The sequence below is a fragment of the Mycotypha africana genome (genome assembly GCF_025528875.1).
Source record: "Mycotypha africana strain NRRL 2978 chromosome Unknown BDF20scaffold_28, whole genome shotgun sequence".
Lineage (NCBI taxonomy): Eukaryota > Fungi > Mucoromycota > Mucoromycetes > Mucorales > Mycotyphaceae > Mycotypha > Mycotypha africana.
The window spans coordinates 1-16,273 of record NW_026515752.1 but is presented as its reverse complement, the minus strand read 5'-3'; the positions used below and the strand labels follow the sequence as shown (position 1 = coordinate 16,273).

Below are 16,273 nucleotides of genomic sequence, written 5' to 3'. Positions count from 1 at the left end.
TTTCCCTTTCACACGAGCAATGTGAAGTCCACCATATCACGTCTTAACGTTTGTCTGCCACGCAGTTGCTGCGGGAAGCGACTACTTTAAATCAAAATTAACTGTTGTTTGTACAGTAATAATGCCATTTAAGTCATATCCCTCTGTGGTATTGACTAGTTTAACAATGACAAAAAAAAAACAAAAAAAAAATTTTGTCTAGTTCTAGCCTTGTAAAGCTTTTTGTATGATTTGCATATACTATTTGCTACTCTAATTAAGGCGTCAAATGATTCACACTAACTATGAAGCCACACTGACTATTTTTATACGAAAAAAACAATGCACGCATTGAAAAAGATTAATTTAGCAAGCGAAATATAACCACAGACAAATTTCACATAGGATTCAATTTTATTCGTTATAACTGATATTCAACAAATCATTCTATGATGTAACAGTAATGGCGAAAAAAAAACTACATTTTATACATGATCATTTTCTCAATATTCACATTTTTTCCTGCCAAAATATCAATTGTAGAACAATTATCTCACCTTCTCACCCATCGAATTCATTTAGTGCGTCAAAGAATTCATCGTCGCTTGCTTGTTGATTAACATTAGCATTCCCTGCGGGCACAACTGCAGGATTTTGCCCATATATATCATTCATAGGTTCTATAGAACCTACCATGATCTTATCTCCTTCATATTCTAATAACTCCCCCTCTTCTAAACTATCTCCACCTCTTGATTGTACAAAATTATTATGTCTAACTTCAACCTCGCTACTATCTATATTTTTTGCAGAAGCGGAAGTTTCAGCATCTTCATTTGTTACGATTTCCTCGTTTTCCTCCATATCGATGTCCAGTTCTCCGTCTTCTAGATCGTCTATTTCTGTGTCTTGTTCATCGTCGTTGAATCTCAAATCTTCATCGCCACTATCGATTCGCTCATACTGACTCCATCCATCGTCGTCATCACTATCATCCAATAAGCGTACAAACCCTTCTGCTTCTTCCTTTTCTCTCTGCTCGGCTTTTCGTTTTTTCTTCCAAAAGAGGATTGGTCCAAGTAAACCTAGCCGCTATTGCTTCTTTCATGGCCGCTTTTTTCTCTTCCTTTTTTTTCCAATTCGGGCTTCTTTCTTTTCACGCTGCGCCTTTTTTTGAGCATAAAAATAATCTGCACTTACCCATGTGCCCAAACGGACGACACCCGCAACATTGCTGGCACTATCGTTACGATCAAGTTTTGCAACATGAGGTAATCGACAGTTCGCATTGGAGCATCTGCCTGTTTCGGCAAATTCGGGGCAGACATGCACATGCTTTTCGTTACAGTGGAGTCCTTTCGGACAATAACCCTCCATAGCAAAGGCTCGGCATACAGGCGCTTTTGAGTTGACCTTGACATGAATAAAGGCGCAACCTTCATTTGTACAAGATCCCTTTTGAAGATAAACACAGTGGGGCATGATATGGGGATTGGGATAATGGGACAATTTACAGAGATGGGCAGGTTTCTTACACCGATTTGCTAAAAAACGAGGACAAATGGCTTTTCGTTTAGGATCATGGACAAATGGACACCGAGCTGCGTTCGGACATCGACCGAATCGAGTGTAGAACCCACAATAACGCGGTTTTCGTCTTCGTAAGGCACTTTTATGAGCATTCAGTACGAGTGACCGGCCGGAACGACCTTGACGAACATAACCCTCGGGCTGACGAATAAATACTTTGTTAGGGCCGCCATTCAATCCTCGTCTAAGCGGTTTTTGGGCTGCTGCTGCTGCTGCTGCTGGTGATGAGCTTCTGATAACACTAGTGGAAAATAAAAATGCATGAATCATTCACTCTCGAAAGCCAATATTTCTTAAGCACCCACCTTTCTGTTGGACGATTATGTTGATACAGTTTTGATGGCTTCACTATGGGTGATCTGTTCATCAAGTCTTTTCGAAATAATTTTCTTCCGCTAATAACATATTCGTTTTTTATATCAGTACTGGAATTCTTCGCTACTACCGGAATGGCAGAAGTTGGTATCTTATTGAGGGCTGGTGAGCTAGCACTCGTTGTCAACAATGAACCCGACGGGGAAGAGGTATTATGACTTGTGGAACCTGTTGCAGATGACAAAGCAAGCGAAGATGCATGTTGGGGTATCGAACTCGGCGAGTTTGCTAAGAATAAATTAGTAGGTGGGGTGTTGGAACGAAGTGGGCTATTCGGATTAGACCATCGATTATCGTTGACAAGAGACAAATGCATGCCACCTCGGCCACGATATCCGAGACCTCTGCCTCTCGAGCGGCCACCACGGGGTATACTGGGGTTATAATGTTGTGGTTGTTGAGAATGGTTGAGTAATGCTTTTCTTTGTTCTATAGCAGTGCTCAACTGAGCAATTCTAGCTAGCATTTCCTGATCGGATGCCATGTCTATAATAATTGAATTAAAAAAGTGTAATTTTTTGTTTTTTGAAGCGGGAAAAAAAGAAAATTCTTGTTAGCAGAAACATTAACGAATAGCTTAGAACAATGGTCACGAATTTCAAAAGCTGTCTTCAGTTTTTTTCAAAATAAATATTACTGATACCCATATAAAGCTTGGTTATGATACTATATACTTTGATGAAGTGTTAAGGATGTGCTTTAAAATAGAATTAGAGCTTCATTTTTCATTTGTATAGATCAACTGGGTTATGCTTTAAATGAATTATTTTCATTTTGGATAAGCTTTTGAACACCAAGATGTGCATCCGACAATGACTATATATATATGATGTCTCGTTCTGTGTATGTTAAAGCAGAACATGCACTCAAAGCTTATGGACAGTTGGCTTAAACTAACGAGTCACTGCTTTTCTTCAACCATAAGTACTAGATAAGCATGTAGTAAAGAGTCATCTGTGTCGGGCAAATGTGTATGCTCCCTTTTTTTTTTATGAGGGTTAAGAAATAAATAACGAACGATTTTGTTTTATTAAATAAGTTTAATTTACATAGTCAGGTAAGTACGATGAAGGAATAGAAGGTATGAGACTTGAGGTGAATAAGCGAGTCTTGTGTATACAGTATCTATATTATAATTGGTCTATGATAACACACGCATAGCCATTTCGAAGCTACAAAGTGAAGAATGGGAAAAAAGAAACAGTTAACAGGTATTCTCAACGTAGAGCATTCACAATTTAAACATACCCCATAAAAGTAACAGCATTCACTGGTGCAGCACGCAACAAACAAGGTCCAATACCTCTGAAGAAACCGCTGACACCTTCCTTGGCTAAAGTCTTTTTGGCACAATGCAACACGGATCGATATTGTTTGGTTTCTGGTGTGAAGCCATCTGTTTGTAATTTAGATTTGATAACATCCATAGGATAAATAGTAAACCACATGGCGTAGCCAGCAGCAGCACCAAAAGCACATACTTGCCAAGTAGGCAAGTCTGATCTTTGTTGCAAATTGGCTCTTTGCATTGCTTGCTGAACCAAATATTCATAAGCCAGGAAATAAGCACCATAACCTTGGAATTCACGAGCCATAGTGATACCTTGACCTTTATAAATGCCTGTTAAACCATGAGAGCGATAAATTTGCTTGATACAGTCAATGGGACCTGCATAGCCTGTGCCAGTTTGAACTTGAAGACGGGTACGAATGTGTTCAACAGGGCCAGAGACGAAGGAGTTGGCAAAACCAGAAGCTGCACCTGCTAAGTAAAGCTGAGAATTACTGAGAAGTTGTCCCTTTTCATTGACACTGGCAAAATGACGCTTCATGGCCTCTAAGACTACAAATTGGATAGAAACACAGGCACCGATACCAACGAGAGGTGTCATGGTGCCCTATTGGCAATTAAACACAAAAAAAAAAAAATACCCTATTTAGTAACTTTTAACGCAGGCTTTTTTTTTTTTTGACGGTTTTTTTCCCCGCTTACCTTATAAAAGCCTGCAATACCTTCCTTGGCTCTCGTTTTCTTAACGCAATCCAACATGCCATTGTATAAAGGATTTGTGGCAGATTGAGTTTGTAGACGCTATATTGAAAGTGTTAAAATTAAAATCCAGGGAAAAGGGTCTAGGCTATGGAACAAAGCAAGATAAGTGTGATACTTACTACTTTCACCGTGTCAAATGGCTTTTAAAAAAAAAAAATTAGATGAGATCCTTTATCCTATCCTGCTATCTTTGAGTATATCTGTATCTCTATGTTACCTGACCAACAAGAACCTGAGCAATACCTCCCACAGTACCACTGATACAGTCTTTGACAGCTTGGGACATGCTATTTCGTTGTTGCAAATGTCAGAAAATAGATGCTGAAGTCTGTAAGCTGAACACTATGATAGTAACTCTATCTTATTGATTGCCTCCAAGCACATAGATCTACATACCCAAGATTCAATTCCTTTAACTCTACTGTTTCTGCTGTTGTAATAGATGTCATGCTTTAGATACGCTGTTCAATAAAAAGAGATAGAAAGGTAAAAAAAAAAAGGAATGAGTTTTATCAAAGGAAAAAGAAAATCAAGTTTTGTTGAATACAGGAAAATTTAAAAGTTTATTTTTTTAGATCAGGAAAATATACAGTTTTTTCTTTTTGGGCTTTTATTTGGGTATCTCCGAAAATGTGGGGTAAATTCAGTCACCAGGTATCTGTAGCTGTATTAAATACTTCCTCTTTGCGGAGATCTATGCTGTTATCTATCCATTGGCAGAGATGGATGGTAATCACTGACTTTTGTGAGCACCTTGGCTGCTATCGATGAGAAAGAACCGTAAAGACAGGCGGTTCACCGACTATTCAATGTTTAGCGTAATTACAAGACTGGTTTCTCAGCAAAATAAATGTACACAACGGCACATGAATGAAAACATTGCATTTCAGGGCACCTTTTCTAAAGAGATAGTTGGAGTAAAGTATTCTGTCAGTGATGGTATTGTTTGAGCCTTCTATGAAAAGAGAAAACCTCAAGAAACAGCTGAAGAGGTGAAGAGAAATGATGTAATATTTGAAGCTAACACGGCTCAGTGTACAAGCCATTTAACTAAGATGTAAGAGTTTACTATGTATGCAAAAAGCTGGTAATGGAATAGTTTGGTGTCTTAGCCTTCAGCTGTGAAAAAAAAAAATCAGATAATCAAAGGGCAGGCATTTACCAGGAGTAGCAATAAAAAAAGATATTCCTGACCAGTATTAGCTGATCCGTATAAAACTTATGACTATCGTTTGATGACAACATTAGTAAAGCATATTACTGGCCTTCACTAACGAGCCTACTGTTTGAAGGACGCTATAAATTACAAAAATCAGCTTTTTAGAAAGTCGACCACCCAAAACTGACTTCAGCGATGTTTATTTAAAGTTGTTCATATTAGTACAGCAGAATAGAAATTTTAACCGTAAGCAATTGAAAGACTATATGCTAGGAAACTTTATCTTACAGTTCACATTGTTGATCTTATATTTATAGCCGAGTTGCTTATATCAATCTGACATAATTTGCTGTAGAAAAATGGTTTTAGAAAAAAAAAGAAGACAGATGCTAATACCAACCTTAAGTTGAATTTTTTTTCTTACCAGGAAACATGCCAACTTGACCATTTAGTCTACCTTTCCACCAGTCATTCACTTTTTCTGACTTGTCTAATACTTCAATCAGATCTCCTACTTTAAATGATAGGTCGCCCTCTTGGGGTCCTTTTAAATCGTAGAGTGCTTCTACTAATTCCTTTTTGCTGCTTTGTTCTTCTTTGTTGAGCTTTTTGGAAGGTGGTGGTGGTGGCGGTGGACGCTTTTTCTTCGCTACCACTTCAATTTGGTCATCAAATGGTGATGACGAGCACGCTGTGAACTGAGTGCTGGAGGGTGTTGCAGGTGTAGATGAAGTATTACTTGTTATACCAGCAGAAAGAGAGGTGTGCGAAGATGCGTTAGAGGCAAACGTTCGTTTTTCTAACTTTTGCTGTTGTGATTGTTGTTTGGTATACGAAGAAGGTAGCAAAGAAGCTGTGGCATGGTAAGAAGGCGTCGATGACTCGGAAGAATTGGATAATAGTCTATTCCTCAAAGCAGCTATGGAAGGACGCGGTGTCAAGGCTGGAGGCTCCTCTTCAGAGCTGCTCCGAGATTTTCTGCTCTTTTGATCCATGTTACCAATGCCATCGGGCACCGATAGCATTGTTTCTCTGAGTCCATCGTTCCTTTGCGACTTTGACGTGATGGTGGAGGAGTAACGGCGGCCAACGGATGAATATCGGCTGTTTTGAGGGTCGTCTCTATCAGGTTCCTGGTCATCTTGACTTGGTGAATCAAAAGGTGACTTGCGGTACCGCGATGACAAACTAGGATCTATATCATTTCACTTCATGAGACTGTGACCTGTTTCAAAGTAGGTTGTCTGTAATATGGATGTTACCTTTCTGTTGCCAGAGTTTTAAACCCTTTTTGAGTAAGTCGAGCTTATCCAATTCCTCTCTTGCATTTTTCTCAGCTAACCTTAGGTTATACCCCTCCTCAATTGGCATGTGTAAAGTGCTAAAAACAATTTCATTTTGCTGGATGACCTCTGAGAGACGACCATAGATGCCCGCGGCTGCGCTACATTGCGCGTTGTAAAATCTTTCCATCACAGGACCCATAAAATCAGCTCTCAACAAGTCTATAAACACAACCAGCTCCTTCTTTAACATGGTATTGAAATAGTCATAATCATAGGCTGCATTATCGTACAACGTCTGCAATTTCAACAAATTTTTTTCCTCGCTGGGCGTTGGATATTGAATATCAGCATATTTCATATACGACAGACGGTGGCGATCGTAATCAATTAACTTGTGCTCACGCTTTACAATCGTTTTGTCAATGACTTTAGCAATTTGATGAAAGTTATCTAGCGGTCCAATGACATTCGCGTCGATATCATCCTAGAAAAAAATCATGGCTTACTTGTTAAGTAAAAAAACGCATAAATTGTATTCTTCCGTCCATCCATCGCAAAAAGAAAAACAAACTTACAAGGACAGCCATCACTTCTTGTTTACAGTACGCCATAGCTGTGGCATAGTCTTCCAAACATTGTTTTGTCTCGAAAGGTATTTTTGCATCATCGTGCTCTTGATAGGGTTGCTCTGATAGCCCTTCATCATTTGTAGGACTTAATCCGCATACTTTGGCTATATCTGTCGCGCATTCCATCTGATAGCTGAGCATACCTATTAGACCCAATGATTAAAATTGACTTTCTGCATTGGAGTAAACTACAAGACGACAATGCTACTTTACTTGACAAACTGCCACGATACGCTATCACTTCTAAACGAAACTCTTCTGCAGCCTTCACGAGTATCTTGTAGCATTGTTCCAGCTCAGTAAATTCCAAATCTTTGGTGACATCTAGTTCAGTATTTTGGGTCAGTGCACGTATAAAATGGGCATGACGTTGGACCGATGATCCTTCGTGTTACTGTACCTTCACCACCATTTCTGGTTTTCAGTTGATGCGGAAGTCTTGATATTGATTTTTTGACCCCTCTCCTAGGGATGAATGGTTGATAAGATAACTACCTAATAAAAGAAATGATAGTTACATACCAGCTCATATCGTTTTCTGTAAGCAAAGGGCGACAAATACAAATGACAAAAAAAAAGCCAACAACAATACAATAGGAGAAAGAAAAAAGCAGTAGCTCCACTTTTTTCTTTTTGGGTTCAAAAAAACCAACAAAAACCTAAGGTTTTGAAGACAGACAACTCAGATTAGGACCTCGACAGGAACGAGGCACTCAACATTCGATAGTGAGCAAAATGTTCCAAAATAAATTATTATAAAGCGTCTGCTTTTTGTCATGGTGGACATGGCCGCTACAGCGATAATGATTTTGAGTTTTATGGTGGCTTTCAAATCCCTGTTTGTGCTTTAAGGAAAAGAAAAAGAAGCTATCCTCTCATTTTTGGGTGACAGGCAGCAGACGAACTCATCAGCAAAGGAACAGGACCCAAACTTTTACACGCTATCCATAGGTAGCAAATACTTGCAGTGAGCTGCTGCTGCTGTCAATCTCTCCTTGTAAAATCATAAAAGAGAAAGACACTGAGGAACACAAGGCAGAAGCAACTGTTACTATGAATTATAAAAGTGTTGTACTATACCAAGGCTTTCAGTGCCTGAAATATCACAACGGATAACTATCATAGTGATAGTGTGCTCGACCACTTTTTTACGGATCCTATAAGAAATACAATTCTTGACATCGTACACGAATACTCGAGATGGAGCTTGCGGGTCATGTTGGTCGATTATCTTATGTATAACAAACCCTATTGGCCATAGTAAAAGTATATTATCATGCAGTTACGCGAATTACAGATCGACCGTTCATGACTGAGAACTTGACGTACAACTGACAGTTACAGTACCCAATGTTATTGACTTGATGATGGTATATATTATCATTTTATTTTTCCCTTCCTCATGGAAAGATAAAATAGACGGGCCTGAATTTCCTCCATTGTTTTTAGACCTGCATGAAATTAAAAAAAAAAGGGACTTTTTTCTTTTCCTTTTTTCCTCTTCCATCATCAGTACATCGCCATCGATGGATTTCAATTCAATCTATCGCTCGCCTAGCTATTCAGGCTCACCTTCGAGACGCAATCATCTGTATGATAAATCTATGGAAAGCGCAGGAATGCCTGCCAACAAGACTGTGGAGGAAGGATTAAAAGATGAACAACGTGCATCACAAAACATATTCGAAAAACAGGACGCTGATTTTCCCAGTGAGTTTCAATTATTATGTAACAAAGTTCAGGGAAAACAGGGCAATTATTCAACTTTTCTTTTCCATTCAGGTACATTCAACGATTTTGACACATCATTTTATGAAGCCGTCGAGGATCTAGTGTACGATGCAGACAAAGAAAACGAATTACGGCAAAGAGTCACACAAACAGGTTCTTTCGTAAGTCAAGATTATCCTTCGACTGCAACACAACATAGGCTGCGATCCTTCAGGAATGAAGACGAGCATGTTACGACCGAAGGGGCTTCGTACGATACACCAAGAACCCTATGGGATGTATTACGACCGTTCGCCTTTGTTGTCTTTCTGAGTTATTGGGTTGTCCGGGAGCCGGTGGTGCGTTTCCTTGCTTTTATCACGGTGCTGGTTACCACTGCGATTGCTGATCCTGTCTTTTACGTGTGGGAGTCTTTCTTTTCAGCCTACTACACACCCACTGCAAAATATCGAATTTATTTTATACGTGCATGCACCACATTTGTGTGTCTCTTACTAGGGTTGATAGGCTTGAATTACGTTTATGGCGTTTCATGGAAGCAGGTGGGCAACATTTATACAGATATCAAAAGTATGGCGCCCAGCCTGCAGAAATTAGCAGAAATGGAAAAAAATCAAATGAACGAGCGACATCATATTCTGCAACTCATAGAACAGCATTCCTCCAAAGTGATTCAACAAAATGCTCCCTACTGGATCGAACAACAGCTACAAAAGCATAAAGTAGATCCGTTGACAGACGAGTTGTCAAAAAAGACGCTTCCCTCGTTGAACAACAACGTAAGCCCTCTCGTTGAAGAGGAACCACCGTTTGACTACGCGTCACATCAATATGGTGGACACATCATTCACTCTCAAACGAGCCAGTCGTTTGTGACGAGAAGGGCTATCAAGAGATGGATACTCAGTGTGCATTCTCATCCAGCGGATAAGATTCTGAGCCATAGTTTAGAGCCTGGTGAATGTTGGTGGATGGCAGGATCCATCGGCCATGTGACGATCAAGCTAGCAAGGCCTGTGAGGGTGGATAGCCTTTCTATTGGACATCCTTCACCCTCGCAAGTACTCCATAAAGAAAGTATACCGAAACAAATGGAGCTGTACGGCATCGAACGCAGCAGCGGCAAACGCATCTTTTTAACGAGTTTCGAATATGACATCGAGAGCTATCGCCATCTCCAAAGGTTTGACTTTAACAATGAAATGATTTTTCACGCTGTTGAACTGAGGATACTCTCGAATTATGGCAGTAGTCAGTACACAGAGCTTTATAGTGTTCGCATTCATGGAAAACAATAACCATCCTCCTCTGCATATATCATTTCTATTATTATTCTTGTTTTTTTTTTTTTTTTTTTTTTTTTTCTTATTGGGAATTGCCTTCGATTCAGCTGATGGATGTGGCCTCTTTCAAGATTTGCATACGCGTTTTACTGTTACATAAAGAATGTATCATGTCGATCATCACTATTTCATTCTTTATTTTAGAGGGCCGAGTAGAATGGCGGGCGTCTATTTTTCAAAAGAAACAAAATTTCAAATGAAAAATATGACTTTTGTCTAATGCAACTGAGACAAAAAAAAAAAAAAAAAAAAAAAAAAAAAGAGCTGTAACCAATGCATCGGCTTTTAACTGTATTTGGATTAATAAAGTATGTTCTGGTAAAGAATTTTGATTTGGTTGAGTGGAGGAGATTTGATTATCGTTTGGGTTTCTTCTTTCACCATCAGCCAAGTGTAGAGTTGTGTGTGTCTCTTTCTTCCTTTACATTTCTGTCAATTGAAAAAGAAACATATGGCCACCGTGGAAGAGATTATTTTTGTAGGTACAGGCACTTCGAGTTCTGTACCTGTCATATCTTGCCTTACCAGCCCTAAAAGGGATTGTAAGGTTTGCCTTTCAACTCTAACACCTGAAGGAAGGAAAAATATCAGAAAAAATACTTCTTTACTGGTTCGATTCCGTAAACATGCTGATCCTCCAGGTGCTCGCTTAAGGTAGTGGACTCATAGCAAAATACATTTGAAAGAGATTGTTGAATGTTGGAATGACAAAGTTACTGACCTGAGTTGAACGAATGGTCTTAGAAATGTACTCATCGATTGCGGCAAAACGTTTCAGTGTAAGTCCCCTTTATCAGGAAACCCGTTTCTGAAAAAAAAACAAAAAAAAAAAAAACGTCCGAATGCCATGGGTGATAACACACATTAATCTCGACACATACGGGGGAATATCTCGATAACTGCTAATGGGATCACCCGTTGTGCTATTCAGAGCTGTTTTTTTTTTTTGTTTTTTTTTTCAGAAACGGGTTTTCCTGATAAAGGGGACTTACACTGAACGTTTTGCCGCAATCGATGAGTACATTTCTAAGACCATTCGTTAACTCAGGTCAGTAACTTTGTCATTCCAACATTCAACAATCTCTTCAAATGTATTTGCTATGAGTCCACTACCTAAGCGAGCACCTGGAGGATCAGCATGTTTACGGAATCGAACCAGTAAAGAAGTATTTTTTCTGATATTTTTCCTTCCTTCAGGTGTTAGAGTTGAAAGGCAAACCTTACAATCCCTTTTAGGGCTGGTAAGGCAAGATATGACAGGTACAGAACTCGAAGTGCCTGTACCTACAAAAATAATCTCTTCCACGGTGGCCATATGTTTCTTTTTCAATTGACAGAAATGTAAAGGAAGAAAGAGACACACACAACTCTACACTTGGCTGATGGTGAAAGAAGAAACCCAAACGATAATCAAATCTCCTCCACTCAACCAAATCAAATTCTTTACCAGAACATACTTTATTAATCCAAATACAGTTAAAAGCCGATGCATTGGTTACAGCTCTTTTTTTTTTTTTTTTTTTTTTTTTTTTTTGTCTCAGTTGCATTAGACAAAAGTCATATTTTTCATTTGAAATTTTGTTTCTTTTGAAAAATAGACGCCCGCCATTCTACTCGGCCCTCTAAAATAAAGAATGAAATAGTGATGATCGACATGATACATTCTTTATGTAACAGTAAAACGCGTATGCAAATCTTGAAAGAGGCCACATCCATCAGCTGAATCGAAGGCAATTCCCAATAAGAAAAAAAAAAAAAAAAAAAAAAAAAACAAGAATAATAATAGAAATGATATATGCAGAGGAGGATGGTTATTGTTTTCCATGAATGCGAACACTATAAAGCTCTGTGTACTGACTACTGCCATAATTCGAGAGTATCCTCAGTTCAACAGCGTGAAAAATCATTTCATTGTTAAAGTCAAACCTTTGGAGATGGCGATAGCTCTCGATGTCATATTCGAAACTCGTTAAAAGATGCGTTTGCCGCTGCTGCGTTCGATGCCGTACAGCTCCATTTGTTTCGGTATACTTTCTTTATGGAGTACTTGCGAGGGTGAAGGATGTCCAATAGAAAGGCTATCCACCCTCACAGGCCTTGCTAGCTTGATCGTCACATGGCCGATGGATCCTGCCATCCACCAACATTCACCAGGCTCTAAACTATGGCTCAGAATCTTATCCGCTGGATGAGAATGCACACTGAGTATCCATCTCTTGATAGCCCTTCTCGTCACAAACGACTGGCTCGTTTGAGAGTGAATGATGTGTCCACCATATTGATGTGACGCGTAGTCAAACGGTGGTTCCTCTTCAACGAGAGGGCTTACGTTGTTGTTCAACGAGGGAAGCGTCTTTTTGACAACTCGTCTGTCAACGGATCTACTTTATGCTTTTGTAGCTGTTGTTCGATCCAGTAGGGAGCATTTTGTTGAATCACTTTGGAGGAATGCTGTTCTATGAGTTGCAGAATATGATGTCGCTCGTTCATTTGATTTTTTTCCATTTCTGCTAATTTCTGCAGGCTGGGCGCCATACTTTTGATATCTGTATAAATGTTGCCCACCTGCTTCCATGAAACGCCATAAACGTAATTCAAGCCTATCAACCCTAGTAAGAGACACACAAATGTGGTGCATGCACGTATAAAATAAATTCGATATTTTGCAGTGGGTGTGTAGTAGGCTGAAAAGAAAGACTCCCACACGTAAAAGACAGGATCAGCAATCGCAGTGGTAACCAGCACCGTGATAAAAGCAAGGAAACGCACCACCGGCTCCCGGACAACCCAATAACTCAGAAAGACAACAAAGGCGAACGGTCGTAATACATCCCATAGGGTTCTTGGTGTATCGTACGAAGCCCCTTCGGTCGTAACATGCTCGTCTTCATTCCTGAAGGATCGCAGCCTATGTTGTGTTGCAGTCGAAGGATAATCTTGACTTACGAAAGAACTGTTTGTGTGACTCTTTGCCGTAATTCGTTTTCTTTGTCTGCATCGTACACTAGATCCTCGACGGCTTCATAAAATGATGTGTCAAAATCGTTGAATGTACCTGAATGGAAAAGAAAGTTGAATAATTGCCCTGTTTTCCCTGAACTTTGTTACATAATAATTGAAACTCACTGGGAAAATCAGCGTCCTGTTTTTCGAATATGTTTTGTGATGCACGTTGTTCATCTTTTAATCCTTCCTCCACAGTCTTGTTGGCAGGCATTCCTGCGCTTTCCATAGATTTATCATACAGATGATTGCGTCTCGAAGTGAGCCTGAATAGCTAGGCGAGCGATAGATTGAATTGAAATCCATCGATGGCGATGTACTGATGATGGAAGAGGAAAAAAGGAAAAGAAAAAAGTCCCTTTTTTTTTTATTTCATGCAGGTCTAAAAACAATGGAGGAAATTCAGGCCCGTCTATTTTATCTTTCCATGAGGAAGGGAAAAATAAAATGATAATATATACCATCATCAAGTCAATAACATTGGGTACTGTAACTGTCAGTTGTACGTCAAGTTCTCAGTCATGAACGGTCGATCTGTAATTCGCGTAACTGCATGATAATATACTTTTACTATGGCCAATAGGGTTTGTTATACATAAGATAATCGACCAACATGACCCGCAAGCTCCATCTCGAGTATTCGTGTACGATGTCAAGAATTGTATTTCTTATAGGATCCGTAAAAAAAGTGGTCGAGCACACTATCACTATGATAGTTATCCGTTGTGATATTTCAGGCACTGAAAGCCTTGGTATAGTACAACACTTTTATAATTCATAGTAACAGTTGCTTCTGCTTGTGTTCCTCAGTGTCTTTCTCTTTTATGATTTTACAAGGAGAGATTGACAGCAGCAGCAGCTCACTGCAAGTATTTGCTACCTATGGATAGCGTGTAAAAGTTTGGGTCCTGTTCCTTTGCTGATGAGTTCGTCTGCTGCCTGTCACCCAAAATGAGAGGATAGCTTCTTTTTCTTTTTCCTTAAAGCACAAACAGGGATTTGAAAAGCCACCATAAAACTCAAAAATCATTATCGCTGTAGCGGCCATGTCCACCATGACAAAAAGCAGACGCTTTATAATAATTTATTTTGGAACATTTTGCTCACTATCGAATGTTGAGTGCCTCGTTCCTGTCGAGGTCCTAATCTGAGTTGTCTGTCTTCAAAACCTTAGGTTTTTGTTGGTTTTTTTGAACCCAAAAAGAAAAATGATAGTTTTTTCACATACCAGAAAAAGAAATGATAGTTACATACCAGCTCATATCGTTTTCTGTAAGCAAGGGCGACAAATACAAAATGACAAAAAAAAAGCCAACAACAATACAATAGGAGAAAGAAAAAAGCAGTAGCTCCACTTTTTTCTTTTTGGGTTCAAAAAAACCAACAAAAACCTAAGGTTTTGAAGACAGACAACTCAGATTAGGACCTCGACAGGAACGAGGCACTCAACATTCGATAGTGAGCAAAATGTTCCAAAATAAATTATTATAAAGCGTCTGCTTTTTGTCATGGTGGACATGGCCGCTACAGCGATAATGATTTTTGAGTTTTATGGTGGCTTTCAAATCCCTGTTTGTGCTTTAAGGAAAAAGAAAAAGAAGCTATCCTCTCATTTTTGGGTGACAGGCAGCAGACGAACTCATCAGCAAAGGAACAGGACCCAAACTTTTACACGCTATCCATAGGTAGCAAATACTTGCAGTGAGCTGCTGCTGCTGTCAATCTCTCCTTGTAAAATCATAAAAGAGAAAGACACTGAGGAACACAAGGCAGAAGCAACTGTTACTATGAATTATAAAAGTGTTGTACTATACCAAGGCTTTCAGTGCCTGAAATATCACAACGGATAACTATCATAGTGATAGTGTGCTCGACCACTTTTTTACGGATCCTATAAGAAATACAATTCTTGACATCGTACACGAATACTCGAGATGGAGCTTGCGGGTCATGTTGGTCGATTATCTTATGTATAAAAACCCTATTGGCCATAGTAAAAGTATATTATCATGCAGTTACGCGAATTACAGATCGACCGTTCATGACTGAGAACTTGTACAACTGACAGTTACAGTACCCAATGTTATTGACTTGATGATGGTATATATTATCATTTTATTTTTCCCTTCCTCATGGAAAGATAAAATAGACGGGCCTGAATTTCCTCCATTGTTTTTAGACCTGCATGAAATTAAAAAAAAAAGGGACTTTTTTCTTTTCCTTTTTTCCTCTTCCATCATCAGTACATCGCCATCGATGGATTTCAATTCAATCTATCGCTCGCCTAGCTATTCAGGCTCACCTTCGAGACGCAATCATCTGTATGATAAATCTATGGAAAGCGCAGGAATGCCTGCCAACAAGACTGTGGAGGAAGGATTAAAAGATGAACAACGTGCATCACAAAACATATTCGAAAAACAGGACGCTGATTTTCCCAGTGAGTTTCAATTATTATGTAACAAAGTTCAGGGAAAACAGGGCAATTATTCAACTTTTCTTTTCCATTCAGGTACATTCAACGATTTTGACACATCATTTTATGAAGCCGTCGAGGATCTAGTGTACGATGCAGACAAAGAAAACGAATTACGGCAAAGAGTCACACAAACAGGTTCTTTCGTAAGTCAAGATTATCCTTCGACTGCAACACAACATAGGCTGCGATCCTTCAGGAATGAAGACGAGCATGTTACGACCGAAGGGGCTTCGTACGATACACCAAGAACCCTATGGGATGTATTACGACCGTTCGCCTTTGTTGTCTTTCTGAGTTATTGGGTTGTCCGGGAGCCGGTGGTGCGTTTCCTTGCTTTTATCACGGTGCTGGTTACCACTGCGATTGCTGATCCTGTCTTTTACGTGTGGGAGTCTTTCTTTTCAGCCTACTACACACCCACTGCAAAATATCGAATTTATTTTATACGTGCATGCACCACATTTGTGTGTCTCTTACTAGGGTTGATAGGCTTGAATTACGTTTATGGCGTTTCATGGAAGCAGGTGGGCAACATTTATACAGATATCAAAAGTATGGCGCCCAGCCTGCAGAAATTAGCAGAAATGGAAAAAAATCAAATGAACGAGCGACATCATATTCTGCAACTCATAGAACAGCATTCCTC

The 16,273-nt window shown here is 39.4% G+C and overlaps 7 protein-coding genes across 7 annotated transcripts; 2 read left to right on the top strand and 5 right to left on the bottom strand.

The window, feature by feature from the left end:
* Nucleotides 1-363: 363 nt before the first annotated feature.
* On the bottom strand, nt 364-2,575 carry BDF20DRAFT_903717 (uncharacterized protein). The gene is made up of 3 exons (XM_053082939.1): nt 1,875-2,575; nt 1,140-1,810; nt 364-1,064 (listed from the first exon to the last, which is right to left on the bottom strand). Exons 1-3 carry the CDS (start codon nt 2,426-2,428, stop codon nt 541-543), a joined length of 1,749 nt encoding a protein of 582 aa, XP_052930552.1. The 5' UTR covers nt 2,429-2,575; the 3' UTR covers nt 364-540.
* Nucleotides 2,576-2,938: 363 nt separating this feature from the next.
* BDF20DRAFT_903715 (mitochondrial carrier domain-containing protein) lies at nt 2,939-4,492 on the bottom strand. Its single transcript, XM_053082938.1, has 6 exons — nt 4,394-4,492; nt 4,215-4,284; nt 4,117-4,137; nt 3,938-4,036; nt 3,193-3,842; nt 2,939-3,116 (listed from the first exon to the last, which is right to left on the bottom strand). The coding sequence occupies exons 1-6, from the start codon at nt 4,444-4,446 to the stop codon at nt 3,086-3,088; spliced, it is 924 nt and encodes a 307-aa protein (XP_052930551.1). The 5' UTR covers nt 4,447-4,492; the 3' UTR covers nt 2,939-3,085.
* An 839-nt stretch (nt 4,493-5,331) lies between these two features.
* BDF20DRAFT_1005218 (uncharacterized protein) lies at nt 5,332-7,601 on the bottom strand (the record flags this gene model as incomplete). The annotated part of the gene is made up of 7 exons (XM_053074677.1): nt 5,332-5,505; nt 5,581-6,351; nt 6,419-6,926; nt 7,018-7,214; nt 7,285-7,395; nt 7,472-7,485; nt 7,567-7,601. The coding sequence occupies 7 exons, from the start codon at nt 7,599-7,601 to the stop codon at nt 5,483-5,485; spliced, it is 1,659 nt and encodes a 552-aa protein (XP_052930550.1). The 3' UTR covers nt 5,332-5,482.
* A 996-nt stretch (nt 7,602-8,597) lies between these two features.
* BDF20DRAFT_840642 (UNC-like C-terminal-domain-containing protein) lies at nt 8,598-10,100 on the top strand (the record flags this gene model as incomplete). Its single annotated transcript, XM_053079414.1, has 2 exons — nt 8,598-8,781; nt 8,854-10,100. The coding sequence occupies 2 exons, from the start codon at nt 8,598-8,600 to the stop codon at nt 10,098-10,100; spliced, it is 1,431 nt and encodes a 476-aa protein (XP_052930549.1).
* Nucleotides 10,101-11,133: 1,033 nt separating this feature from the next.
* On the bottom strand, nt 11,134-11,460 carry BDF20DRAFT_918110 (uncharacterized protein; the record flags this gene model as incomplete). The annotated part of the gene is made up of 2 exons (XM_053084644.1): nt 11,134-11,171; nt 11,259-11,460. The coding sequence occupies 2 exons, from the start codon at nt 11,458-11,460 to the stop codon at nt 11,134-11,136; spliced, it is 240 nt and encodes a 79-aa protein (XP_052930548.1).
* Nucleotides 11,461-11,916: 456 nt separating this feature from the next.
* BDF20DRAFT_933477 (uncharacterized protein) lies at nt 11,917-12,441 on the bottom strand (the record flags this gene model as incomplete). Its single annotated transcript, XM_053084744.1, has 1 exon — nt 11,917-12,441. A coding segment is annotated over one exon (327 nt), but the record flags the coding sequence as incomplete, so codon positions are not given.
* A 2,963-nt stretch (nt 12,442-15,404) lies between these two features.
* On the top strand, nt 15,405-16,107 carry BDF20DRAFT_918108 (uncharacterized protein; the record flags this gene model as incomplete). Its single annotated transcript, XM_053084643.1, has 3 exons — nt 15,405-15,588; nt 15,661-15,947; nt 16,033-16,107. 3 exons carry the CDS (start codon nt 15,405-15,407, stop codon nt 16,105-16,107), a joined length of 546 nt encoding a protein of 181 aa, XP_052930546.1.
* Between the last annotated feature and the right edge of the window lie 166 nt (nt 16,108-16,273).